Source organism: Chiloscyllium punctatum, chromosome 38 (genome assembly GCF_047496795.1).
Source record: "Chiloscyllium punctatum isolate Juve2018m chromosome 38, sChiPun1.3, whole genome shotgun sequence".
Taxonomy (NCBI): Eukaryota; Metazoa; Chordata; class Chondrichthyes; order Orectolobiformes; family Hemiscylliidae; genus Chiloscyllium; species Chiloscyllium punctatum.
The window spans coordinates 47,919,691-47,947,481 of record NC_092776.1 but is presented as its reverse complement, the minus strand read 5'-3'; the positions used below and the strand labels follow the sequence as shown (position 1 = coordinate 47,947,481).

The 27,791-nt window shown below is 40.6% G+C and overlaps 1 protein-coding gene across 5 annotated transcripts in view; it reads left to right on the top strand.

Moving 5' to 3' along the window:
• The first annotated feature begins 6,065 nt into the window (after positions 1–6,065).
• The window catches only part of stambpl1 (STAM binding protein-like 1), a 63,570-nt gene continuing 41,844 nt past the window's right edge, over positions 6,066–27,791 (top strand). Inside the window, exons 1-2 of one of the 5 annotated variants that reach the window (XM_072557823.1) lie at positions 6,066–6,303; positions 22,814–22,906. In XM_072557823.1, coding sequence (XP_072413924.1) covers positions 22,826–22,906 — 81 coding nt within the window. In that variant the 5' untranslated portion in view covers positions 6,066–6,303; positions 22,814–22,825. Of the gene's footprint in view, positions 6,304–6,477; positions 6,582–6,971; positions 7,248–7,284; positions 7,538–22,813; positions 22,907–27,791 lie in introns of those variants that run through there. The other 4 variants (XM_072557825.1, XM_072557822.1, XM_072557824.1 and 1 more) reach the window with 4 other exon arrangements.

Sequence of the window (27,791 nt, the reverse complement as noted above, 5' to 3'; positions counted from 1 at the left end):
TCTGACAACATCCTCAATCCAACACACAGAGTGAATGAACCAGCACAGGATGTGCGAGTGCACGCTCATTTATCAGTCAGCGTTATACAACTCATAAAACAGGTGAGAACTAATTAGGATTTGGGCAAATGTGATACTGTGATCGAAGAGTTCCATAATTTGAGTTTAGGGGGTGTATAATTGGGTTTTAGGGAGTGTGTGATATTTGAGTTTAGGGAGTGTGATATTTAGGTTTTAGTGAGTGTGTGATATTTAGGTTTTTGGGAGTGTGTGCTTTTTGAGTTTAGGGAGTGTGTGATATTTGGGTTTAGGGAGTGTTTGATATTTGGGTTTAGGGAGTGTGATATTTGAGTTTAGGGAGTGTGTGATATTTGGGTTTAGGGAGTGTTTGATATTTGGGTTTAGGGAGTGTGTGATATTTGAGTTTAGGGAGTGTGTGATATTAGGGTTTTAGGGAGTGTGTGATATTTGGGTTTAGAGAGTGTGTGATATTTGGGTCGTAGGGAGTGTGTGATATTTAAGTTTTAGGGAGTGTGTAATACTAGCCTGATCAGCGATGTCCACATCTAATGAAACAATAAAAAGAATGTTGGACTGTGTCATCATTGAGGAGGAACATTGAGGAGCTCCCTCATCAAGTTCATTGTTCTCAACCATTCATAGCTGGATGTGACAGAACTGCAGGGCTATGATCTGATTCATTAGCTTTGAAATCACTTAGCCCTATTGCATTTCCACTACGATTTAGCTTACATGTTGTATCCTGCATTACAGCTTCACTATCTTAACACTTCATTTTTAAAGTATGTGTTATGTTGTTCCTGACACATTCTCTTGCACTTTTGCTGGAACCATGGTTAACCCTCTAGCATGATGACAATGGTAGAGTGTTGGATAGGTCAAATATAGAACTACAGATTGTGACTACATGCTGATGACCAAAAGGGCCTTGTGGATGATCAGTTTTGAGTTGCTAGATCTGTTCTATATCAATCCCTCTTTCCACAGCCATGCCGTACAATATGCTGGAGGGTGCCCTCAATGTGAAGACCTGACTTTGTCTCCACAGGACTATGTGATGGTCACTGCTACCAATACCAACATGGACAAAGGCAACAGCTATGACACGTAGATTCAAGAGGGCAAGCTCAAGTATGTTCTTCCCTCTTATTGGTTTTCTCAACTCCAGTCATTGTTTTCTTCATTTCTTGGAGAACCTTTTATTTCATATTCTCAAATCCCAAATTAAAAATACTGATAGTGTAAAAACAACAATGACATAGTTCGACAAAATCACCGAGAACAGGAAGTAGTATGTCTTGGGGATCTTAAAGAACGGTCATTTACATAACACCCAACTGGAAGTCCCAAAGTGCAGCCTATTAATTACTTTAGTCATCACAGCGCTAGGTAGATCATTACCTGGAACAAAAAAATGTACAAATTGTAGAGAGTCAGCAGTGATCATGGAAATCAAAAAGATGTAAAATGGGCCACTGACCTCCTCTCACTTACTTAACACTGTCACACAATGTCAAGATCTCACCATTTTGTTTTGAAGACATAGCAACTAACGTGGGCACTGCAAATTCCAAAATTCCAAAATTCCGAACAGACAGTCAATATTCCTCCTGATGCTGATTGTGTGAGGAAAGTTGATCCAGATGATGCAGGGACCTCTCCTACCTTTCAAATATCACCACAAGATCCATCGCATCCACCAGGGCAGACAGATGGGGATGCATTTAGCAACTAAAACAGAGCATTTTTGGCGATGCAGGAATCCCCACAATTACTCTGACATGTGAGGCTAAATATTGTGCTTAAATCCATAAATGGGGCTTGCGCCTATCACTGTCAGCTCAGGCAAGTGTCAACAGTGATCAATATTGTAGCGTATTGTGAAAAAGCAAGTAGTTACCTTAAAAAAAGGACCAAAAATTGTCAAACGTATTCATATGCAGCTTCACAATGATAGCTCTCTTGTTCCAATCTTATTTGGGTTTTAGTGAGTGTGTTATATTTGGGTTTAGGGAGTGTTTCATATTTGGTTTTAGGGAATGAATCATATTTGGGTTTAGGGAGTGTGTGATATTTGAGTTTCCAGGAGTGTGTGATATTTGTGTTTAGGGGGTGTGTGATATTTGAGCTTTCGGGAATGTGTCATATTTGGGTTTTCAGGAGTGTGTGATATATGGGTTTTCAGGAGTGTGAGATATTTGGGTTTAGGGAGTGTGTGAGATTTGAGTTTTAGGGAGTGTGTGATATTAGGGTTTTAGGGAATGTGTGATATTTGAGGTTTAGGGAGTGTGTGATATTTGGGTTTTAGTGTAGGTGCTATATTTGGGTTTAGGGTGTGTTTGATATTTGGTTTTAGGGAATGTGTCATATTTGGGTTTAGGGAGTGTGTCATATTTGGGTTTAGGGAGTATGTGATATTTGAGTTTCAGGGAGTGTGTGATATTGGGTTTAGGGAGTGTGTGATATTTGAGTTTTAGGGAGTGTGTCATATTTAGGTTTAGGTAGTGTGTGATATATGGCTTTTCAGGAGTGTGTGATATTTGTGTTTAGGGAATGTGTGATATTTGAGAATTAGGGAGTGTGTGATATTGGGTTTGGGGAGTGTGTGATATTTGGGTTTGGGGAGTGTGTGATATTTGGGTTTAGGGAGTGTGTGATATTAGGGTTTTAGGGAATGTGTGATAATAGATTTGGGGAATGTGTGATATTTGGGTTTAGGGTATGTGTGATATTAGGGTTTTAGGGATTGTGTGATATGTGGGTTTTAGGGAATTTGTGATATTTGAGATTTCGGTAGTGTGTGATATTGGGTTTGGGGAGTGTGTGATATGTGTGTTTTATTGAATTTGTGATATTTGAGATTTAGGGAGTGTGTGATATTTGGGTTTTATGGAATGTGTGATATTTGAGGTTTAGGGAGTGTGTGATATTGGGTTTTAGGGAGAGTGTGATATTTGGGTTTTAGTGAAGGTGTTATATTTGGGTTTAGGGAGTGTTTGATATTTGGTTTTAGGGAATGTGTCATATTTGGGTTTAGGGAGTGTGTCATATTTGGGTTTAGGGAGTGTGTGATATTTGAGTTTTAGGGAGTGTGTGATATTGGGTTTAGGGAGTGTGTGATATTTGAGTTTTAGGGAGTGTTTCATATTTAGGTTTAGTAAGTGTGTGATATTTGAGTTTTAGGGAGTGTGTCATATTTAGGTTTAGGTAGTGTGTGATATATGGCTTTTCAGGAGTGTGTGATATTTGTGCTTAGGGAGGGTGTGATATTTGAGATTTAGGGAGTGTGTGATATTGGGTTTGGGGAGTGTGTGATATTTGGGTTTAGGGAGTGTGTGATATTTGAGTTTTAGGGAGTGTGTGATATTAGGGTTTTAGGGAATGTGTGATATTTGAGGTTTAGGGAGTGTGTGATATTAGGTTTGCGGAATGTGTGATATTTGGGTTTAGGGAGTGTGCGATATTAGGGTTTTAGGGAATGTGTGATATGTGGGTTTAAGGGAATTTGTGATATTGGGTTTGGGGAGTGTGTGACTTTTGGGTTTAGGGAGTGTGTGATGTTTGAGTTTTAGGAAATGTGTGATCTTGAGTTTTAGGGAGTGTGTTATTAGGATTTTAGGGAATGTGTGATATTTGAGGTTTAGAGATTGTGTGATATTGGGTTTTAGGGAGTGTGTGATATTGGGTTTTAGTGAGTGTGTTATATTTGCGTTTAGGCAGTGTTTGATATTTGATTTTAGGGAATATATCATATTTGGGTTTAGGGAGTGTATGATATTTGGGTTTTAGGGAATGTGTGATATTTAAGGTTTAGGGAGTGTGTGATATTGGGTTTTAGGGAATGTGTGATATTTGAGGTTTAGGGAGTGTGTGATATTGGGTTTTAGGGAGAGTGTGATATTTGGATTTTATGGTGTATGTGATATTTGGGTTTAGGGAGTGTGTGTGATATTTGGTTGTAGGGAATGTATCATATTTGGGTTTAGGGAGTGTGTGATATTTCAGTTTAGGGAGTGTGTGATATTTCAGTTTTAGGGAAGATGTGATATTTGAGATTTAGGGAGTGTGTGATATTTGGATTTTAGGGACTGTGTGATATTTGGGTTTTGGGGAAGGTGTGATATTTGAGGTTTAGGGAGTGTGTGATATTTGGTTTTAGGGTGTATGTGATATTTGGGTTTTAGGGTGTATGTGATATTTGGGTTTTAGCGACTTTGATATTTGGGTTTAGGGAGTGTGTAATATTTGGGTTTTAGGGAATGTGTGATATTTGAGGTTTAGGGAGTGTGTGATATTGGGTTTTAGGGAGTGTGTGATATTTGGGTTTATGGAGTGCTTGATATTTGGTTTTAGGGAATGTATCATATTTGGGTTTGGAGAGTGTGTCATATTGGGGTTTAGGGAGTATGTGATATTTGAGTTTTAGGGAATCTGTGATATTTGAGATTTAGGGAGTGTGTGATGTTTGGGTTTTAGGGAGTGTGTGATATTTGGGTTAAGGGTGTATGTGATATTTGGATTTTAGGGAATGTGAGATATTTGAGGTTTAGGGAGTGTGTGATATTGGGTTTTGGGGAGAGTGTGATAATTGGGTTTTAGGGAATCTGTGATATTTGAGATTTAGGGAGTGTGATGTTTGTATTGAGGGAGTGGGTGATATTTGAGTTTTAGGGAGTGTGTGATATTTGGGTTTTGGGAGTGTTTGATATTTGGTTTTAGGCAATTTATCATATTTGGGTTTAGAGAGTGTGTCATATTGGGGTTTAGGGAGTATGTGATATTTGAGTTTTAGGAATCTGTGATATTTGAGATTTAGGGAGTGTGTGATGTTTGGGTTTTAGGGAGTGTGTGATATTTGGGTTAAGGGAGTATGTGATATTTGGATTTTAGGGAATGTGAGATATTTGAGGTTTAGGGAGTGTGTGATATTGAGTTTTGGGGAGAGTGTGATATTTGGGTTTTAGGGAGTGTGTGATATTTAGGTTTAGGGAGAGTGTGATATTTGGGTTTTAGGGAGTGTGTGATATTTGGGTTTAGGGAGAGTGTGATATTTGGGTTTTAGGGAATGTGTGATATTTGAGGTTTAGTGAGTGTGTGATATTTGGGTTTTGGGAGTGTTTGATATTTGGTTTTAGGGAATGTATCATATTTGGGTTTAGAGAGTGTGTCATATTTGGGTTTAGGGAGTATGTGATATTTGAGTTTTAGGGAATCTGTGATATTTGAGATTTAAGGAGTGTGTGATGTTTGTATTTAGGAAGTGTGTGATATTTGAGTTTTAGGGAGTGTGTGATATTTGGGTTTTGGGAGTGTTTGATATTTGGTTTTAGGGAATGTATCATATTTGGGTTTAGAGAGTGTGTCATATTTGGGTTTAGGGAGTATGTGATATTTGAGTTTTAGGGAATCTGTGATATTTGAGATTTAGGGAGTGAGTGATATTTGTGTTTAGGGAATGTGTGATATTTGAGATTTAGGGAGTGTGTGATATTTGGGTTTAGGGAGTGTGTGATATTTGAGTTTTAGGGAGTGTGTGATATTTGGGTTTAGTGAGTGTGTGATATTTGGGTTTTAGGGAGTGTGTGATATTTCGGTTTAGTGAGTGTGTGATATTTGGGTTTAGGGAATGTGTGATATTTGAGATTTAGGGAGAGTGTGGTATTGGGTTTTAGGGAATCTGTGATATTTGGGTTTTAGGGTGTATGTGATATTTGGGTTTAGGGAGTGTGTGATACGTGGGTTTAGAGAGTGTGTGACATTTGAGTTTTAGGGAGTGTGTGATTTTTGAGTTTTGGGGAGTGTGTGATATTTAAGTTTTAGGGAGTGTGTGATGATTGAGTTCATGAAGTGTGTGATATTTGTGTTTTAGGGAGTGTGTGATATTTGAGTTTAGGGAGTAAGTTGTATTTCTGTCTAGGCTTTGCGTTGCGGAGTGGACATAACATTTGGGTTTGTGAGTGTATGATGTTAGTTTTTGTTGTGGGGAGGGTGCTAAATCCGAATGCAATTTCTCAGCATACTCTCCCCTCCTCCTCCCTGGAGCTGCCACTGTGCGGCTGCCCTGTTGTTGAAGGGCGGCCCTGTGATTGAGGGAGCGGGCACTGGGCTCCAGCCCCAGGCCGATCGAGCCCGGCCTTTGTGGAGAGGATACAATGGAGCTGCTGACGAGGCAGCGACTTCCAGCAGCTCCCGAACCATCCGCTCGGTGGAACCGCTGAATAGTGCCCGCTCGGCCTGGCTGATTTCCCCGCTGCTGCTGCTGCTGCCGCTCGGCTCTGAGAGGTAAGGTCAGACCTGTCCTCCATCCAATCTGCAGGCGGGTTAAAGTGTGAGAGCACCTTCAGATCATTGGGGGGGGGAGGGTGACAGATATATTACAGAGAAACATCCTTTTGAAGGAAGCAGTCCCACAAGTGATCTTTTTGAGGAACATGTTAAGTTTAGCTCAAACGTATGAGGAGTGTTGATCAAGTACAGATGAATGACTGTGTAAAAGGAAGTATTTCAGATTATGTCTGCATTGTTGGTGAGCAGTTTAAGAGGCTCGGTGGCACTGGATTGTAGGTTAAACTTTCATATACCTTTACCCCCTGAAATGGGAAAAGTCAATCTAGAGTAACCCATCGTGTTGAGTGTGTAGCAGGAGGTTCCCCATCTAACTGCGATCTGATTCAAAGACCGTGTTTATCCAGTGCATTTTAAATGTGTGCAAAGTCCATTTATTTCAGCAATTTTAATTGTTATAATAAGTGTGGGTCTAAGCTGTGAGAGAGTTGCGTTATACGTGGTTGCTGATCCGCCAGGATGTTCATTTCATGGTCTCAGTCAATGGGCAGGTTGGAAACAGAAATTTAGGAAGGGTACTACCAGCACCACGTGATGTCGAACAGGAACTGTTGTAAATTTTACAGTGTTGAAGATCCTCGGTGATTTCTTCGACTTTGATAAACATTTCGAGTGTGTTACTGTGAGCTTTCTGTTCAGATTGCTGCATCTCTCCCTGGACAGTTCAGGCCTGGAACTGTAAAGGAGCAGCAAGTTTTTTGAAGGAATCAGTGTAAAGTGTGGGATGACCTTTTGTTTCTGGAGAGCTGCCCAAGAGGAGTGGCAAACATGCGTCACTCTGGTTTTCCCTGTGTCTTGTTTATAGATGAAATCTATTGTGTTTAGGCTGATTGTTGAAGGTTGGCTACCTCGTGTGCAAGACAGTTTTTCAGTACTGCACCGTAAGTAAGAGGGAACAAGATTTCACCTCGGTTATGTGGCAAGAAACATGCACTTTATTTAATTCAGTGAAGTGTTACTTGCGTGTGTGAAACTTTGACATTGATGTTGTCAGTGACAATGCAGGTGCATTGTCGTTGAGGCTGATCTTTTAAGAAAAACCAAAGGCCTGCAAAGGAAAGAGTGCGGTAGATTGGTTTCAAATTCTGCTTGCAAGGGAGTGGTGGCATTTTGCACTTTGGCTCTGTCAGAAATAGCCCCGCATTGAATTAATCAAATGGATTCTTAAACAGTAAGTACCAACACTCTAAAGTGAGTATAATGTTAGATTGTGGACAATGTTGTAAAGGAACAAGGCAATCGAAATGTATTTTCTAAAAAAAAATTAACTTGTTGGGCTAAAGGCCACACTGTAGGGATTCTATCGATCAATGAACTGCAAGCTGTAATCAGAAACTAAAACAGAAATTGCTGGAAAAGTTCAGCAGGTCTGGCAGCATCTGTGGAGAGAAATCAGAAGTTAATGTTTTGCGTCGAGTGTCCCTCCGTCAGAATGGAAATGCATTCCCTGCAAATAAATATGTTGGTTCAATGTGAGATACAATCTGTAGACCACAAGACTTTTGATAATTTCAAAATATGAATAGTTCTAATTTGAATTACTAATTTGATTTCATAAAATGTACTTTAAACTTGATTTATTTGTCTAGGCAGGCTTTCATAGAACATAGAACAATACAGTGCAGAACAGGCCCTTTGGCCCTTGATGTTGTGCTGACCTGTGAACTACTCTCAGCTTTCTCCATAAACTAGTGGGAATTAGGTTTTGGACTATTTTATTGCAAATGCAGACCCTCAAAATACTACATTTACCTTGTTTTCCTACCCAGTTTCAAAAAAAGTATCCATGCTTATAATGCATTTGTGTTAGCATTTTGCAGTATGGTAGCTGAAATATTACTTGCAGACCGCTTTAAGGCTATTACAACAATTGAAAGTGTGCAAAGTGCATGGGAAGTTATGTATATTTGCTAATTCATATACCATGTGACATATAAATTGACAGTTTAAAAAAACAATAAGTACATAATCCTACAGATAATTAATTTAAACTTCACCAGCATATAGGTAAATATAGGATAATAGGGTGGAGAAATGGGTCTGGGTGAGTTACTCTTCAGAGGTCTGTGTGGACTTGTTGGCCTGTTTCCACACTGCAGGGATTCTATAAAATTCTGTTTTAAAAAATCGCTCAGATCAGCTTTATGTATTATTTTATGCGAGATGCTTTAGAAAACAGTAAGGGACCAGTATTTTAATGTTCTGAAGAAAGGTCACTGGACCTGAAGCATCTGATGTCACTCCACAGATGCTGCCAGATCTGCTGAGCTTTTTTCCAGCAATTTCTGTTTTTGTACCAGAATTTTAAGGTCCAATTTGCAATTCACCTCTTCTGCAAGTCTACTTCCTGCAAACAAATACCGTTCTTAAAACAGAAATCTAAGGACATGGATGAAGAAGTTCGGAGTGGGAAGCTGGTAGACTGGCATTAGGTACTATCTTACTTGCTCATGGTTACCCTGCTCTGTAAGCCATCTGTGAAAAGCTTATTGTGCCACCTCCATCCCGTTCCTACAGGATATTAATCTGATCTTGTTAAGCTTGTTCCTATTCAGTGAGTTTTTCTTATGATCCCTATTATCGCCCCATTTCTCCTGGAGGCATTAACCCTTTGGTGATATAATGCTGGTGATATAGTAGTCTCTCCCTCAAGTGGCCTTTTTATGTGTGTGAATCCATAGAGTGAGTGTCAACAAACTGTTTTGGTATGCAGATCATCAGATCTCCACATGGAAATATAAGCTGTAAGGAGAACCCAGCCAGGCTGCGAAGATGGGTTAAGTAAGTGGGCAAAGTAGTGTAATGAGGTTCATTAAATCTTGATTAAATTATGTGAACCATAATGATGTAACCAACCACATGAATCATCAGTAAGTGAGAAAGCTAGATTGAGTATGTGAAGAGAGAGGTCTTAGACACTGTAATAGACAGCTGTATTTGATGACCTATTATGTATGAAGAAATACATACAGGAATGATATACCTGTTAGAGTTGGAGAACCTTACTTAAATATAAGGAGCAATCACCCTCAGGTCGTATTTGTGTAGCCTGAGTGAATTATTTCGCTCAGAGGTTTGTGAATCTTCCAAATTGTCTACCCTAGACAGTTGTGATACTTCAATGTGTTCTTCAGGCACTTAATAGGGTAGATATGGAAAGGATATTTCCCCATATGGTAGAGTCTCCAACCAGAGGGCATAATCTTAGGGTGGGCAGATATAAGAGATGGATTTTCTTCTCTCAGAGGATGTTAAATCTGCAAGGGGCTGTAAAGGCTGAGTCTACATATACTCTAGGATGGGATGGACACATTTTGACTCTATGACTCTAGTAAGGCGATCAAGAGTTATAGTGAAAAGGCAGGAAATGAAGTTGAGGATGATCAGATCAGCCATGATCTCATTGCATGCTGGAGCAGACGTGCTGAGCTGAATGATTAAATTAGATTAGATTCAGGCCCTTTGGCCCAACAAGTCCACACCGACGTTCTGAAGAGTAACCCACCCAGATCCTTTGCTGCTCCTACAGCTTATGATTAGAGGTATTTAGGGCTGAGATTGATAGGTTTTTGTAAACTCTGGAAATCAAGGGAGTGAGCAGGACAATAGAGTTAACGCAAAAGATCAGACTTTAATTGGGTTGAAAGATCAAGCAGGCCTAATAACTGAATTGGTTAGCCCTGTTCCTATTTCTTAGCTTCTTATCTTCCTTCTTACCGATCAAGTGAACTTTTCAATGGACCATCGAACGTAAATAATGAGCATAGACTCCAATTGTGAATTTTCCATTATCGATTTTAGAGGTGCTGTGTCATTTTCTAATGCCCAAATTCTATCCTGGCTGAAATTGGAAAATGATTTGGATCTTTAACTTCCATGGTTTGATGTTGAATGGACATGTTACAACTCATTAAAACAAAGAAAGTTGTGTGTAAATTTGAATAGACTTTTCACAATTGTGAGTAAGTTTGATTCTGTGAAGAGAAGAGTTGGTGAGCAGAAGACACAAATTGAAAATATATAATGAGACAGCCATTGCAATATGAGAAAAAGCTGTACAGTAAATTATAATGGACTGAATTATCTAAGAATTATTATTATTAACAGTGATCAATTGTTCATGTAAAATAAGTAGGTAAGTATTCGGAAGTGTTTGATAAAGATGGTGAGCAACTTTGGTTTTAAGTTGTATAAGCTCTGTAGAATTCACAGGTAGTTATATTAGCACTAGTGTAGGTTTTACTGTAACTACTATTATTACTAAAATAACCAAGTCTGCTAAAGTCATTTGAGATTGTTCAATCAAGTATATTCCTTTCCAAACTGAGTATTTATACTGGTCATAGAAAATGTAAATAGCCTCAGGGTGCTGTATTCAGTGGTTTCACAGGAATGAATGTCCATACTTACAATGGTATCTCTTATTCTTATCTGTACGCTGGTGAGAATCAAACCTTTTTAAAATCGAAAGATCTTTGTGTTTTTTGTTATTGCTTGCATAACTTCAGACAGGCCATTTAGTTCCTTTTTATTGGCAACATTAAGATTGGAACAGGAGAGCTATCATTGTGAAGCTGCATATGGATATGTTTGACAATTTTTGGTTTTTTAAGGTTTTTTAAGGTAACTACTTGCTTTTTCACAATACGCTACAATATTGATCACTGTTGACACTTACCTGAGCTGACAGTGATAGGCGCAAGCCCCATTTATGGATGTAAGCACAATATTTAGCCTCACATGTCAGAGTAATTGTGGGGATTCCTGTATCGCCAAAAATGCTCTGTTTTAGTTGCTAAATGCATCCCCATCTGTCTGCCCTGGTGGATGCGATGGATCTTGTGGTGATATTTGAAAGGTAGGAGAGGTCCCTGCATTATCTGGATCAACTTTCCTCACACAATCAGCATCAGGAGGAATATTGATTGTCTGTTCAGTCATTTTGGAATTTGCAGTGCCCACGTTAGTTGCTATGTCTTCAAAACAAAATGGTGAGATCTTGACATTGTGTGACAGTGTTAAGTAAGTGAGAGGAAGTCAGTGGCCCATTTTACATCTTTTTGATTTCCATTGGCACTGAAATCTATGGAAATACATACATAGATGGGCTGCTGACTCTCTACCATTTGTACATTTTTTTGTTCCAGGTAATGATCTACCTAGTGCTGTGACTACTAAAGTAATTAATAGGCTGCACTTTGGGACTCCCAGTTGGGTGTTATATAAATGTCATTTCTTTAAGATCCCCAAGACATAATACTTCCTGTTCTCGGTGATTTTGTCGAACTATGTCATTGTTGTTTTTACACTATCAGTATTTTTAATTTGGGATTTGAGAATATGAAATAAAAGGTTCTCCAAGAAATGAAGAAAACAATGACTGGAGTTGAGAAAACCAATAAGAGGGAAGAACATACTTGAGCTTGCCCTCTTGAATCTACGTGTCATAGCTGTTGCCTTTGTCCATGTTGGTATTGGTAGCAGTGACCATCACATAGTCCTGTGGAGACAAAGTCAGGTCTTCACATTGAGGGCACCCTCCAGCATATTGTACGGCATGGCTGTGGAAAGAGGGATTGATATAGAACAGATCTAGCAACTCAAAACTGATCATCCACAAGGCCCTTTTGGTCATCAGCATGTAGTCACAATCTGTAGTTCTATATTTGACCTATCCAACACTCTACCATTGTCATCATGCTAGAGGGTTAACCATGGTTCCAGCAAAAGTGCAAGAGAATGTGCCAGGAACAACATAACACATACTTAAAAAATGAAGTGTTAAGATAGTGAAGCTGTAATGCAGGATAAAACATGTAAGCTAAATCGTAGTGGAAATGCAATAGGGCTAAGTGATTTCAAAGCTAATGAATCAGATCATAGCCCTGCAGTTCTGTCACATCCAGCTATGAATGGTTGAGAACAATGAACTTGATGAGGGAGCTCCTCAATGTCCCTCCTCAATGATGACACAGTCCAACACATTCTTTTTATTGTTTCATTAGATGTGGACTTCGCTGATCAGGCTGGTATGTATGACCCATCCCCAATTGCCCTTGAGAAGGTGGTGGTGAGCTGTTTTCTTGAACCAATACAGTGCATACGGTGTAATACACCCATAGTAATTTTAGGAAATCTAGCATTTTACCCAGTGACATTGAAAAAGCAGTGACATATTTCCAAATCAGGATGATTTTTGGCTTTGGGAGGAGATTGCAGGTGGTGGCATTAGATCATTTATTCTTAGCTGATTGTTTTTATTCAAATAATGTGCAAGGTTATGGGGAAGACCAGGAGATTGGCATTAACTATGAATTTCATTTGGAGAGACTGTGCAGATACAATGGATCAAATGGCATGCATCTGCCCCGTAATGATTCTGTGATCCTTATGCATCAGCTGCCCTTGTTTTCCAGGTGGTATAGGACAGGAATATGGAAGGTGCTGTTGATGGACCCTCAGAGCTAATGAAGGAATTAGTGAAGTGCATCTTGTGAATGGTACCCAATGTTGCTGCCATACATCAGCCAAGGCAGAAGTTAATATTTAAGGTAGTGGATGAATTGCTGAACAAACGGGCTGCTTTGTTCTGGATGGTGTTGGGCCTCTTGAGTATTGTTGGAGCTGCTGTCACCCAGGCAATTGGAGAGTACTCCATCACTTGTGTCGTGTGAATGGTGGACAAGCTTTGGGGAGTCAGGAGGTGAGCAACCCCAGACTCTGACCTGCACTTTTAGCTGCAGTATGTATATGGCTGACTCAGTTCAGTTTCTGATCAAAGTAACTCGCTGGATGTTGATAACAGGGGAATCAATCATGGTAATGCTGTTGAGGTTCATGTGGAGATCATTAGATTATCTCTTGTTGGAGATGGTCATGGTCTGGCACTTGTGTGGCGTGAATGTTGGCAGGCCAAGACAGGACTTGCTTTGTTTGTTCACCATCTGCTTCAGTGTTTAAGGAGGTGTGAATGCTGCTGAATATTATGTAGTTATCAGTGGACATCCCCATGTGACTTTAAAGTGGAAGGAAAGTCATTAATGAAACAGCTGAAGGTGGTGGGTCTGGGAATCTTTACTGTCAAATTGAACAACATTCCCCACAGGCCCACCAAGAGTCTGCACATGCTGAAGGGTGTGATGACATCGTACCAACACATTCACTTCCAGTTTCTGAGGGGTGCAGCTCTGAACTGGCTGAGCAAGCCATTTAGTTGTCACAAACTACTCAGACTAGAATGAATGTATAACAGGTCAGCATTACCATGGTGTGGGGTTGGGTTTGGGTTTGCTACTGCTGTTGATGGGGGTGGGGGTATGGTGGTTTAAGCTAACTTGGCAAGGGACTGGAATATGGAGTGGAGATACAGCAGTGGGTGATCCACAGACAAATGCAGATGGAAAGCCAAGTCTGTCCGACAGGCAGAACATACTTTTCAATTAAGCCACAAGGGAACCTGGCACGGTTAAAGGGTTCTATTTTAATGCAAGGAGTCTTGTGAGTCAGGCAGGTGAGTTGAGGGTATTGTTTAACACATGCGGATATGATATAAAAAGGAAGAGAGAGGTCAGAGTGAACATAAGCCCCTTAGAAAATGAATCTTAGGAGATAGTTCTGGGGAACAAGGAAGTGGCAGAGGGGTTAAACAGATATTTTGCATCAGTCTTGACAGTGGAAGATACTTCAAACATCCCATTCATACGAAAGAATAGAAGAATTGGTTGCATTACCCATCGCTAGAGAAGCGGTATTTTACTAACTAACGGAGGGGGTGGGGGGAACAATAAGTCCCCTGGTCTTGATAGCTTGTCTTTATGAACTTCATCAAAGGTTTGACAGGGTTCCATCTGATAGACTGGTTAGTAAGATTAGATCACATAGGATCCAGGAGAGCTAGCCAATTGGATACAAAATTAGGTTGAATGTAGGAGACAGAGGTAGTGGTAGGGAGTTGCTTCTCAGACTGGAGGTATGTGACCAGTCAGGTGCTGAAAGGATCGGTGCTAGGTCCACTGCTTTTTGTCATTTTTTAAATGATTTGGATGTGAATACAGAAGGCATGGTTAGAAACAGATGACAACAAAATGGGTGGTGTAGTGGACAGCAAAGATTATTTCAGAGTAGAACAGGACCTTATACAGTTAATGATAGGTCTCTGGGGAGCATTGCTGAACAAAGAGACCTAGGGTACAGGTGCATAGTTCATGAAAATGGAACTGCAGGTAGACAGGGTGGTGCAGAAGGCATTTGGCAATCTTGCCTTCATTGGTCAGAACATTGAGTCTGGGAGTTGAATGTCATGTTGTGGCAGGACATTGGTGAGGCTATTTTTAGAATACTACATAGAATTCACCCTTCTTTGGGAAGGATGTTATTAAACTCGAGAGGGTACGGAAAAGACTTACAGGACTGGAGGGTTTGAGCTATAGGGAGAGGTTGAATAGGCTGGGGCTACTTTCCCTGGAGCGTAAGAGACTGAGGTGCAACCTGATAGAGGTTTATAAAATCTTGCGGGGCATGGATAAGGTCAATAGCCAAGGTCTTTGTCCTAGGGTGGAGGAGTCAAAAACTAGAGGGCATCGGTTTAAGGTGAGAGGAGACAGATATAAAAAGGACCTGAGAGAACGCATTTTCATGCAGACGGTGGTGCGTGTATGGAATGAGCTGCCACAGGAAGTGGTGGAGGATGACGCAATTCCAACATTTAAAAGGCATCTAGATGGGTATATGAATTCAAAAGGTTTAGCGGAATATGAGTCAAGTGGGACTAGGTCAGATTGGGATGTCTGCTTGGCATGGACAAAGTGGACCAAAGGGACTGTTTCAGTGCTGTATGATTTTATGACTCTATGGCTTGCATCAGAGGATCCGAAAAGAATTAGCTACAGAGATAATGGCTGTATTGGTTATACAACCAATGGTTAACCAATTGTATTATAATTGTTTAATTATAATAAACATTATAATGTTTATATAATATGAGTAAGTGCCAGAGGTTTGGAAAGATGGCCCTATTCAAAAAGGGAAGGAGGCAAAAAGTGGACAATGGTAGGCTGATTAGCATACCATCTATTTTGGAAAAGTATTGGAATTGATTATTAAGGAGGTAATAGAACATTTGGAAAATCATAATTTAATCCAGCAAAGTGAGCGTGGCTTCGTAAAAGGGCTATCATGTCAGATTAATGCATTAGAGTTTTTTGAGGAAGTCTCAACCAGAGTGGATAGAGGGGAACCAACAGAGGTGTTGAATTTGGACTTCCAGAAGGTGTTCGACAAGGTACCTCACAAAAGGTTAAATCATAATATAAGGGTCCAGGGTGTTGAAGGTAGTATATTTTGGCATGGATAGAGAATTGGCTGATGGGCAGGAAACAGTGAGTCTTTTTCATGTTAGTGACCTTTAACCAGTGGTGATCTGCAGGGATCAGTGCCGGGATTGCAGCTGGTTATAATATATGTTAATGATTTGGAGGAAGGAAGTGTACTGTAGCCACATTTGCAGATGACACAAAGTAGGTGGAAAGGCAAGTCGTGAAGGGAATGCAGGCAGTTTACAGAGATATATTGACAGGTTAAGTTAGTGGGCAAAACATTAGCAAATGGAGAATATTGTCATAAAATGTGAAGTTGTTCACTTTGAAGGGAAGAGCAAAAGAATGGAGAATTAAAATGGAGAAAGCTACAATACAAAGGGACTTGGGGTAACTTGTGCACAAAACACAGAAAGCTAGCACACTGGTGCAGCAGAAAATCAGGAAGGCAAATGGAATATTAGCCCTTATTTCAAGGGGGTTGGAGTATAAGAGTAGGGAAGTCTGACTGCAGCTGTGCAAAGAGTTGGTGAGACCACTTCTGGAAGAATATGAGCGGTTTTGATTCTTTATTTGAACCTTGGTCAATGGTTTATGTGAATGTTAGGTAGTGAGTGGGCAGATTGGAGGCAGCTGAATACAACCTTCACCTGTATCCTCAAGCAGCCTTTTTATCACAGCCCTTCAACAGTAGGAAATAAAATTGACTTTTTCTTTCTGTAGCCCAGGGTTCCTAAGGCAAGCTCTGGTACCTCTTTCAGTGTATTCACTCCTAACCAACTAATTAATTGCAAATCAGACATTGAACTTGAAATACTCTTGGTTTTTAAAATGTGGTAGCTATTTTGTTTTGAATAATCTTTATTTACCATATTATTTGAAGGAAACAGGAAATAGTTTTGTTCCTTTATTAAAAATGCCAGAAGTTCTTTTTTTTTGCTTATCCCTGCCTTATCACTTTTTTTCCACTTCAATCTTAGTTGACTGGCTCGGTGTGGAAAATATTATTTTCATTCCATATTGAAATCATTTGATGGTGTGCCACGTGGGTATTTATTTCACAATCCTTTGTTGTGACTTCCCCAGTGCTCCTGGAGAATGTAACAGCGGGAAATTATTACAACACTGGTGTTTCCAAGATAAAACTATTCTGATTACAATAGTCTCTGATATACATGTGGAAAAAAATCTCTCTTCATTCATTATGGTGTTATGTGTGCTTTGTGATGCCCTGCAGTTATTTGAATGTAAAATGATTTAAAATGTTCAATAACTTGCATCTTGCACTGTGTTCACCAAGTACTTTATTTTTCTGCAGAAGATGTTGAACTAATGTTACTGAACAATATCACAACTGGGCAAATGTCACCAGTGGTTAGATTACATCAAATATCGGTATTAGCTCGATAGCTGATGGGCTTTCTGAAGGACTTGCATAATTTCATAGGTCTTTGTGCAACAATGGAAAAGTTCATGCAGTTTAGATTGATCGTTTGATGAGATTCTAGCCTTGAAGTCACTTGCTGCCAACCGTTAACATAGATAGGAAATTTTTATACATCTGCTAGCACATTTTACTGCTTTTCAGGTGTATCTTTTCTTCCATTTGGCCTATGTTAGACAAAAGGTCAGACTGAGAATTAAGCTGACTTTTGTTAGCTTATGTTCACTTGGCATACCCTGGGTGTTGTCTGGTCCATTTTTAAGTCTGTTCATCTTAAAATGTTTGAGGTTTATTGATATTCTGCCATGTGACTTAAAATGACCTCTGGCAGTTTGTATTCTTATTATGGGAGAAGCTGAGTTTCACACCATAAGAGATAATGTAGATTTTTTTTAAAAAGGTCCATCGTCTTGAGACTAGGACCCGTGGACACAGCCTTAGAATTAGAGGGGGTCATTTCAGAACAGAAATGCGGAGACATTTCTTCAGCCAGAGAGTGGTGGGCCTGTGGAATTCATTGCCACGGAGTGCAGTGGAAGCCGGGACGCTAAATGTCTTCAAGGCCGAGATTGATAGGTTCTTGTTGTCTAGAGGAATTAAGGGCTACGGGGAGAATGCTGGTAAGTGGAGCTGAAATGCGCATCAGCCATGATTGAATGGCGGAGTGGACTCGATGGGCCGAATGGCCTTACTTCCACTCCTATGTCTTATGGTCTTATGGTCTTATGGTCTTGGTGTATATGGTGAAATGATAACCTGAGAGCATTATCATGTGACATCCACAGAGGGCTGTTGAAGGCAGTGTGAACTCGTTATTGCAGGTTTACCTACAATATACCTGGTTGGGAGAGGGATTCTTCAGGTGACTGAGTAACAGTAACAGCATTGATTTTGTAAACACAGTGAGCCTCATTCACAAAATTAATTTGCTCTGGATTGGATTTGTTGTGTTTAATTTTGTCAATAGATTAATTCAAAACAAGGGAGTACACTTCTGTGAGGACTCGTGAGCTGTTTAGAGATGCTGCAAAGGTGATATAGTTCACTGAAGGCAGGGTTGGGGTAAGAATGGCAGGCCGAAGTGTGAAAGAGACATCAAGAAGCACATTATGGTTAGAGGGATGAGAGAAGCTTTTAATATTGCACATTGAATTTTAATTTCCATTGGATTGATTGCAATATTCACAATTTCAGGATGCCTACTGTATTAACTTAATCATTGATTTATGCCACATATGTACTTAAGGACAATATTCTGCTTGTCTTTGTACCACTATTACCAGATGGTTCTACAGCTGTGGTGTGACCTTCTGTAATCCTAAGTGATGAGTGAAACTGTGTTATCTTCTACCGATAACAGGTTTGCTCTTTGTCCGATGACAGTACCATCTGTCTGATGTTATACACCAAGCTGTATAGTAATGACACATTTGTAGCCTTTCATATAACATACAATTATTACTTCCATTGTATTTCACTCCATACTAACCCTTTGAACCATTAATTGCTGTTGAATTATTTTAGTAGGCAATCTCTCAATTTCATCACATTAGTTCTAACCTAATTGTTGAGAACTCTATCACTATTGAATGCTCTTTTCTTGGTTTCAGTTGTGCTTCCCCTTTTTCTGTTTCCATTTTCTCAATGTGTTTTTGTTTCTGCTTCTGTGTACACACTGCAGTTCGTGCGCTCTGTGTCTTTTCATGTCCCCTGAGATGCACACGCACCCCTCCTTATTCATTTGGATTGATTTGGCTTTTTTTTGATTGTTGAAAGAAGAAACATTAGATCTACATTGCATTCTTCTGTTGGGACTTACTAGAAAGTGAGGATTGCAGATGCTGGAGATCAGAGTCCAGAATATGGTGCTGGAAAAGCACAGCAAGTCAGACAGCATCTGAGGAGCAGGAGAATTGACGTTTCAGGCATAAACCCTTCATCCAGCTTTTCCAGCACCACACTCTCGACTTTTGCTGGAACTTAACCCAATTACTTTTTAAAGGCTGAATAGACAAATGCTGGCTTATACTAGACAACCCTTGAGATAGAATTACTTTCTTTGCTTCTCCCTTATTTTTTCCTGTTTCTCTCTGTCTCTCTCTGTCTCTCTCTCTCTCTCTCTCTGTCTCTCTTCTCCCTCCTCCCCCCTTTAGCTCAGCCCATGTCACAAGACATTGACTCCCCTTCATACCAACTCTGTCTTTGGATTTGCTTTACAGTATGTTGCTTCCCTGTGCCAACCCCATGTATCCAGGTTGGGGAGCTGGCTGGAATGATACACTCGGACTTGCTTGTACCTGTTGCTGGGTTCTTCTGCAGTAAACAGGATCTGGGAGTGGGGCCCCCAGTTAAGAGACAGAAGCACGATCAACCTGCGCTTCACAATTGTACTTATCTTGCGGAATAAACTTGTGCAGGAGAATGACGTCACTCCCTGTTTTTCAGAAATGAGTCAGATGTCTCAAGACATGTCATGTACTTGTCTCCTTTGCAAAAGAAAAATCCTACTGTTATTTAGTGTGACATCCTGCGTGACATTGAGTGTACCAAGCATCCTGACTTTTGTTCTTTTTCAATTCAACCTAAAGTATTTTAGTTAGATGAAAACGTGACGTTGCACCTTAGCACAGCCCTCATAATTGTCTCAAATGTTTGACCCAGTATATCACTTTCAGAGTCACAGAGGTGGTAAAGAAATGTCGTAGACATTTGCTGCACTTCAATGCTGTGGCAGTGAAGGGAGGGAGTACTCAATATCTTTTTGGCGACTTTAGTGAAGTGCAAGTGTCTGTCTAAGAGATGAGGAGGATTCTTGGTGCCGTGAAGTCGTTGATCAACCAACTGAAAACTGAAATGGGCACATTGGACTTCAGGTAACCTCCACACCCAAAGACTGGAATATGCAGCACTCTCACTCAGAGCTGTCTGGTTGTCAAATCAGACTCTGAGCTCAAACTCTGAGTGTGGAGGTTGCTTTTAGAACCTTTTAGGTGAAAGTGCGGACTACAGATGCTGGAGATCAAAGTCAAGATTAGAGTGGTGCTGGAAAAGCACAGCAGGTCAGGCAGCATCCGAGGAGCAGGAAAATCAACGTTTCGGGCATAAGCCCTTCATTAGGAATCTTTTAGCCTAGAGGGATGATTGTCAGCAGACTGATATCTTTATGACTATCTTGTTTTATTTAGGATCAGAACACGTAGAGGTTTTTAAAATTCAGGCCATTTCTTTTTGGATTTCATGTTCCCAAATTCAAGATCTTCCTTTCTCTTGTTGGAATAGGAATACCTGATGACTAAACTGTGGTGCAGTGGGTTATAATACCGGTTAATCGTGGCAGGTTAGGGGTCAGAGTCTCTGACACTGTACAGGGGAACAGGATTGTTCCCATCAAGGGGTGCAGCCAATCTTGTGAAGTACCTGGATGGCAGTGAGATCAAGTGGTAGGCACCTTTGACATGCAGTCAAAGCAGCCAACGTGATCACTGAGTTCATACGCATGTTTTCTAAGCATTATATTTTGTTTTGAAATGTATAATTATATTGTCACAGTGCTGTGCAGGTTATTTACACAATACAGCCCATTGTTTACATATAGTACATAGCTTGGCAAAGGCAGCTAGGCTGTGCATGGCTTTTCAATTATCCAGGTAGCTTATACTCATGTTTACCAAGGAGGGAGGTGGGGAACAAAGGTTTTAGATGCATTACTCTAATAGTTACATAACTTCCATCCCCTTCCCAACACAACCCTTTGCTCTCTGTCTGTCTGTCTGTCTGTCTCTCTCTCTCTCTCTCTCTCTCTCTCTCTCTCTCTTTCTCTCTCTCTGTCTCCACCCCCCACTCCCCCAACCCTACCACCTGCTCCTTTGGCTGTGAGCTAATATGTATAATATGTTTAAGCCAACAGTTCTTATTTGTATATTTTACATTATTCAGCACCACTAAACCCCACATTGACAGATCAGTACACACAATCGTGTTGTAATCCTGTCTCAGTTGGTTAATGATACATGGGCTTTTTAAAACACTTTGACATGCTACCATTATCAGAGAATACAATGGTGAAAGGTGCAGCCTGGGATGTTATTGGGGTTATTAAGCGAATGGTTGAGTCAAAAGAGGCAAAGTTGAAACAAGCAGCAGCTCTGTGGAAAGTGCAGCACTTGTTTTTTTTAAATACCTGTAATAACTGCCGTATGTCTGATGCATTTCCTATTAACGCTTTGCAAGTTAAATTTGCATGTCACATTCATAAAGGAACTGGTCCTGTTGAACCTTATCATGCTGAATAGACATTATCCATTCTAGTGAAGGTGCTGTACTGCCACCTGGTAGTGGGAGGGTAAAGTTATTGTTTATAAGGTTTACGCGGGTAGATATTGTTATAGATATTTGCTAATCAGCCTGTTACACAGGTGGGAATTGAACCAAGGCCTTTCTGGCTCAGAGCTAGGGACACTATCACTGCATCACAGGAACCTGTCGGATTCGATTATGCATGTTATACATTGGGCTGGCATGGTGGCTCAGTGGTTAGCACTGCTGCCTCACAGCACCAGGGACCTGGGTTCCATGCCACCCTCAGGTGACTGTCTGTATGAAGTTTGCATATTCTCCCTGTGTCTGTGTGGGTTTCCTCTGGGTGCTGCTCCCACAGTCCAGAGTTGTGCAGGTTAGGTAGATTGGCCATATTGTCGTGTGCAGACTACACACTGCCCATAACTTGCTCCATTGTGTTGGAGAATCAGAGCATAAATCACAGAAAGTATTAGTTAGACTGTACAAAACTTTGGCTTGCTTCCACCACTTTAAGAGCTGCATTGAGACTGATATTTTGAACTGCTGGGATGGATGTTCTGACCTGCGAGGGATGTAAGGAGGCCTTTTAACTGCGAAATAGTGGGAATATTATCAATTTCAAGTAGATATTGTAGAAATTGTTTTGTCAGGCAAAGTGCATTAGGAAAACAGGCACAATTATTTTTTTTCCCTAAGAGAACCTGGATTCTTAGGTTTATTTGGGATATACGGGTACAGATTTGTAAAATACATCTAGTCATACAGTATGGGCCAACACACTGCCCATAACTTGCTCCATTGTGTTGGAAAATCAGAGAAGAATTCCCTGAAATTAGCATGATATTTTTCTCTTCTGAATGTTTTTGAGCTGTTTTCCCTCGAAATCATCCTTTGTTATTTCAAAATCTAATAATCAAAATGAGGGTGGATAAGCTTTATGGCTCTGTCTTGTCTTTGTAAATGTTTCTATTTTACTTACGATTAGCTATAAAAATACTTATTGACCTTGTCATAAGGGTAACATAGTGTATATGTAAAGTATAAACAAATGGGATTTATTAATATAATTGTAGTTTGACTCTTGTCTGACTACAGCATGAATACATTTCGTGGAAATTTATTTCCGATGAATCGATATCAATTTGAAAATCTCTAAACTTCTGATGATGTTGAGTGTTTCAGTTCTCAATGTTCCCCATTCTGTTCCCAGCTGGTAAATGCCCACACTTGTGCTTTATAATGAATTGAACATTGCAAATGGGAGAATAATTAATGTACAATGTTCGTTGGTATCATTAATTAGAAAAGTTCTATGATTGTGGTTGTGCATCGGAGAGATGTTGTTTGATGAAGAACCTTATAATGTGTACTTTTCCCTCCCCCTCAATAGGTGTGGTCAGGAATGGATACATTTGGTGGAAACTCAAAAGCTAATTCCTATCCCAATATGGAGTTTGATCAGCCATTTACATTCACCACTCTGGTAATATCTTATTTGTTGTTAATGATATAGTGGTCGATTGCTATTATGTTTTAAATGTTTAAAACTTTTTTTTTAAAGATGTCATTTTTTTGTCATGAACTTAAATGATTTGGATGCGAGCATAAGAGGTACAGTTAGTAAGTTTGCAGATGACACCAAAATTGGAGGTGTAGTGGACAGCTAAGAGGGATACCTCAGATTACAACAGGATCTGGAGCAGATGGGCCAATGGGTTGAGAAGTGGCAGATGGAGTTTAATTCAGATAAATGCGAGCTGCTGCATTTTGGGAAAGCAAATCTTAGCAGGACTTATATATTTAATGGTAAGATCCTAGGGAGTGTTGCTGAACAAACAGACTTTGGAGTGCAGGTTCATAGTTCTTTGAAAGTGGAATTGCAGGTAGATAGGATAGTGAAGAAGCCATTTGGTATGCTTTCCTTTACTGCACAGAGTATTGAGTACAGGAGTTGGGAGGTCATGTTGCGGATGTACAGGACATTGGTTAGGCCACTGTTGGAATATTGTCTGCAATTCTGGTCTCCCTCGTCTTGGACGGATGTTGTAAAACTTGAAAGGGTTCAGAAAAGATTTACAAGGATGTTGCCAGGGTTGGAGGATTTGAGCTATAGGGAGAAGCTGAATAAGCTGGGGCTGTTCTCCATGGAGCTTCACAGGCTGAGGGGTGACTTTTTAGAGGTTTATAAAATCAAGAGGGGCATGGATAGGATAAATAGACAAGGAATTAAGGGCTACGGGGAGAATGCGGGTAAGTGGAGTTGAAATGCCCATCAGCCATGATTGAATGGCGGAGTGGACTCGATGGGCCAAATGGCCTTACTTCCACTCCTATGTCTTATGGTCTTATGGTCTTAAGTCTTTTCCCTGGGGTGGGGGAGTCCAGAACTAGAGGGAATAGGTTTAGGGTGAGAGGGAAAAGATATAAAAGAGACCTACGGGGCAATTTTTTCACACAGAGGGTGGTGCGTGCATAGAATGAGCTGACGGAAGAAGTGGTGGAGGCTGGTACAGTTGCAACATTTAAGAGACATTTAGATGGGCATATGAATAGGAAGGGTTTGGAGGGATATATGCCGGCTGCTGGCAGGTGGGACTAGATTGGGTTGGGATATCTGGTCAGCATGGACAGATTGAACTGAAGGGTCTGTTTCCATGCTGTACATCTCTATGCCTCTACTGGTTTGGATCCCTGTCATTTTGTGCAGCTGTAATTTAAACTAAGTTTTCCTATATCTTGTATATTTGATGATTACTTATTAGCCACCTTTTATCCAGCCTGAAAGATCAAATGTTTTTCTGTATTTCTTCCTTTGGCACTCCCTGCCAACTACAGTAACATGCAAGTATGGTATTTTACTTGAGTGGAGAGGCTGAATGAAGTCGTTTGAAACTTAATGTAGAGAATTCATTATTAACTTGGAAAGAAGTTGTATAAATGCAAGGAATTATTGTTGCTGGTATGCAATACAATGTGAGTCATTTCAGGTTTTATCTAATTGATCTGTAAAGTTAAAGAATTTAAATAATACCTTCACTCCAGAATTCATAGAGCCATCAGTTTTGCAACATTAATGTTCAGGGATCAGCTTTTCAATCAAACTCACCGGTGGAGGATCAGTGTGGATTTGATGGGTTGAATGGCCTGCTTCCACACTGTAGTGATTCAATGATTGTAAGTCCGTCCAGCAGAATTGACTAGGAACTCGCTACTCTTATGTCAATGCTCAGTCAATGTTCTGCAATTAAACTTTTACCACATTAAAATACCCTAGAGTTTTCAAGAAGGGTGGTGGGATTAAACCTGACTTCTTAGCTTTGATTTTAGACTTAAGGGGAAGAGAGTGTCAGGGGAAAATGTCATTGTGAGGTCAGGTAAGCTGAAAGGTGAGGTTTCCCCAGATGGCCTGCTGAACTTAACTGCATCATGACTAAATTGACTTCTTCAGTGTTCCCACACAAAGGCATTGTGGTCGGCCTGTGGTCTCTCAGGCAGAAGTCTGCTCAATGGGACCAAAGACTTTCTGTATGCAGGTGCGGTTAGAGTTAAGAGAGACCAATGGTTTCCAATATAAGGGGTGGGGAGGAGAGGGGAAGAGTGGAGAGGTGAAATTGTGTGGTGAGGGGCACAGGTCCACTGGTTGTTCGGGAGAGGTGTGGTGGTCCACTTGGCTGGGGGACAGTCCCATAAAGAGGTGACGCGATTGCCAGGGGCATGTCAGACACTGGTCAGAAGGTGTACATCGATACGAAAGAGAGGACGCGGAATAAACCAATGGTGAGTGTGACTGAGGGAATTTGTCAGGTGGTTTGATGAACTCTGAGGAAGTACTGCTCCTCCTGGCCCACTAGTATGCTGTTTTAGAAAATGTAAGGGGTGATGGATTCTCAGGGGAATGTAGCACGAATAGCCAGGTTTCTGGTATTGAGACTGGCTGTAATATAATGAGAGGTACATCGGGTTCCATGTGATCGATTGTGTGACGAGACTCTCTAGTCCGAGGTAGTCCGAGGTACAGATACACATTTCTGTAGCCAGCAGTGAAAAATCAGAATGTTGTGTTGGTGCCAGGATCAAGTATATCTCAGAGAGGGTGCAGAATGTTCTCGGGGAGGCAGAGGGGTCAGCAGGAGGTCATTGGACCAACAACATAGGAAGGGAAAAAGGTGAGATTCTGAAGGGAGATTACAGAGAGTTAGACAGGAATTTAAAAAGGAGATCTTCGAGAGAAGTAATACCTGGATTACTCCGGGTGCTATGAGCTAGTGAGGGCAGGAATAGGAGGATAGAGCAGATGAATGCATGGCTGAGGAGTTGGTGTGCAGGAGAAGGATTCACATTTTTGGATCATTGGATGCTGTTTTGGGGTAGAAGTGATCTGTACAAGAAGGACAGATTACTCCTAAATCGGAAGAGGACTAATATACTGGCAGGGAGATTTGCTAGAGCTGCTCAGAAGGATTTGAACTATTCAGGTGGTGGAGTGGGACTAAGTGAGATAGTGAGGAAAGATTTCAATCTGAGACTGGTACAGTTGAGAACAAAGGCGAGTCAAACAGGGCAGGCAGGGACAAAGTAGAGAACAAGATAGGACTGATGAATTAAACTGCATTTATTTCAATGCAAGAGGCCTAACAGGGAAGGCAGATGAACTCAGGGCATGTTTAGGAACATGGGACTGGGATATCATAGCAATTACAGCAATGTGGCTCAGGGATGGACAGGACTGGCACAGCCTAATGTTCCAGGATACAAATGCTACAGGAAGGACAGAAAGGGCGGCAAGAGAGGAGGGGGAGTGGCATTTTTGATAAGAGATAGCATTACAGCGATACTCAGAGAGGATATCCATGGAAATACATCCCGGAAAGTTATTTGAGTGAACTGAGAAATAAGAAAGGGATGATCACCTTACTGGGATTGTATTTTAGACCCCCCCAATCGTCAGAGGGAAATTGAGAAACAAACTTGTAAGGAGATCTCAGTTATCTGTAAGAATAATAGGGTGGTTATGTTAGGGGATTTTAACTTTCCGAACATAGACTGGAACTGCCATAGTGTTTAGATGGAGAGGAATTTGTTAAGTGTATACAAGAAAAATTTGTGATTCAGTCTGTGGATGTACCTACTAGAGAAAGTGCAAAACTTGACCTACTCTTGGGAAATAAGGCAGGGCAGGTGACTGAGGTGTCAGTGGGGGAGCACTTTGGGGCCAGCAACCATAATTCTATTAGTTTTAAAATAGTGATGGAAGAGGATAGACCAGATCTAAAAGTTGAAGTCCTAAATTGGAGAAAGGCCAATTTTGACAGTATTAGGCAAGAACTTTCAAAAGCTGATTGGGCGCAGATGTTTGCAGGTAAAGGGACAGCTGAAAAATGGGAAGCCTTCAGAAATGAGATAACATGAATCCAGAGAAAGTATATTCCTGTTATGGTGAAAGGAAAGACTGGTAGGTACAGGGAAAGCTGGATGACTAAAGAAATTGAGGGAATGGTTAAGAAAAAGAAGGAAGCAAATGTCAGGTATAGACAGGATAGATCGAGTGAATCCTTAGAAGAGTATAAAGGCAGTAAAAGTGTACTTAAGAGAGAAATCAGGAGGGCAAAAAGGGGACATGAGATAGCTTTGGCAAATAGAGTGAAGGAGAATCCAAAGGATTTTTACAAATACATTAAGGACAAAAGGGTAATGAGGGAGAGAATAGGCCTTTCAAAGATCAGCAAGATGGCCTTTGTGTGGAGCCACAGGAGATGGGGGAAATACTAAACAAGTATTTTGCATCAGTATTTACTGTGGAAAAGGACATTGAAGATATAGAATGTTGGGAAATAGATGGTGACATCTTGAAAAATGTCCATATTACAGAGGAGGAAGTGCCAGATGTCTTGAAACGCATAAAGGTGGATAAATCCCCAGGACCTGATCAGGTGTACCCTAGAACGCTGTGGGTAGCTAGGGAAGTGATCGCTGGGCCTCTTAGTGATACTTATATCGTCAATAGTCACAGGTGAGGTGCCAGAAGACTGGAGGTTGGCTAATGTGGTGACACTGTTTGAGAAGGGTGGTAAGAACAAACCGGGGAACTATAGACCAGTGAGTCTGATGTTGATGGTGGGCAAGGTGTTGAGGGACTCCTGAGGGACAGGATATCCATGTATTTGGAAAGGCAAGGACTGACTAGGGATAGTCAACATGGCTTTGTGCGTGGGAAATAATGTCTCACAAACTTGATTGAGTTTTTTGAAGAAGTAACAAAGAGGATTGATGAGGGCAGAGCAGTAGATGTGATCCATATGGGCGTCAATGAGGCGTTCGACAAGATTCCCCATGGGAGACTGTTTAGCAAGGTTAGATCTCATGGAATA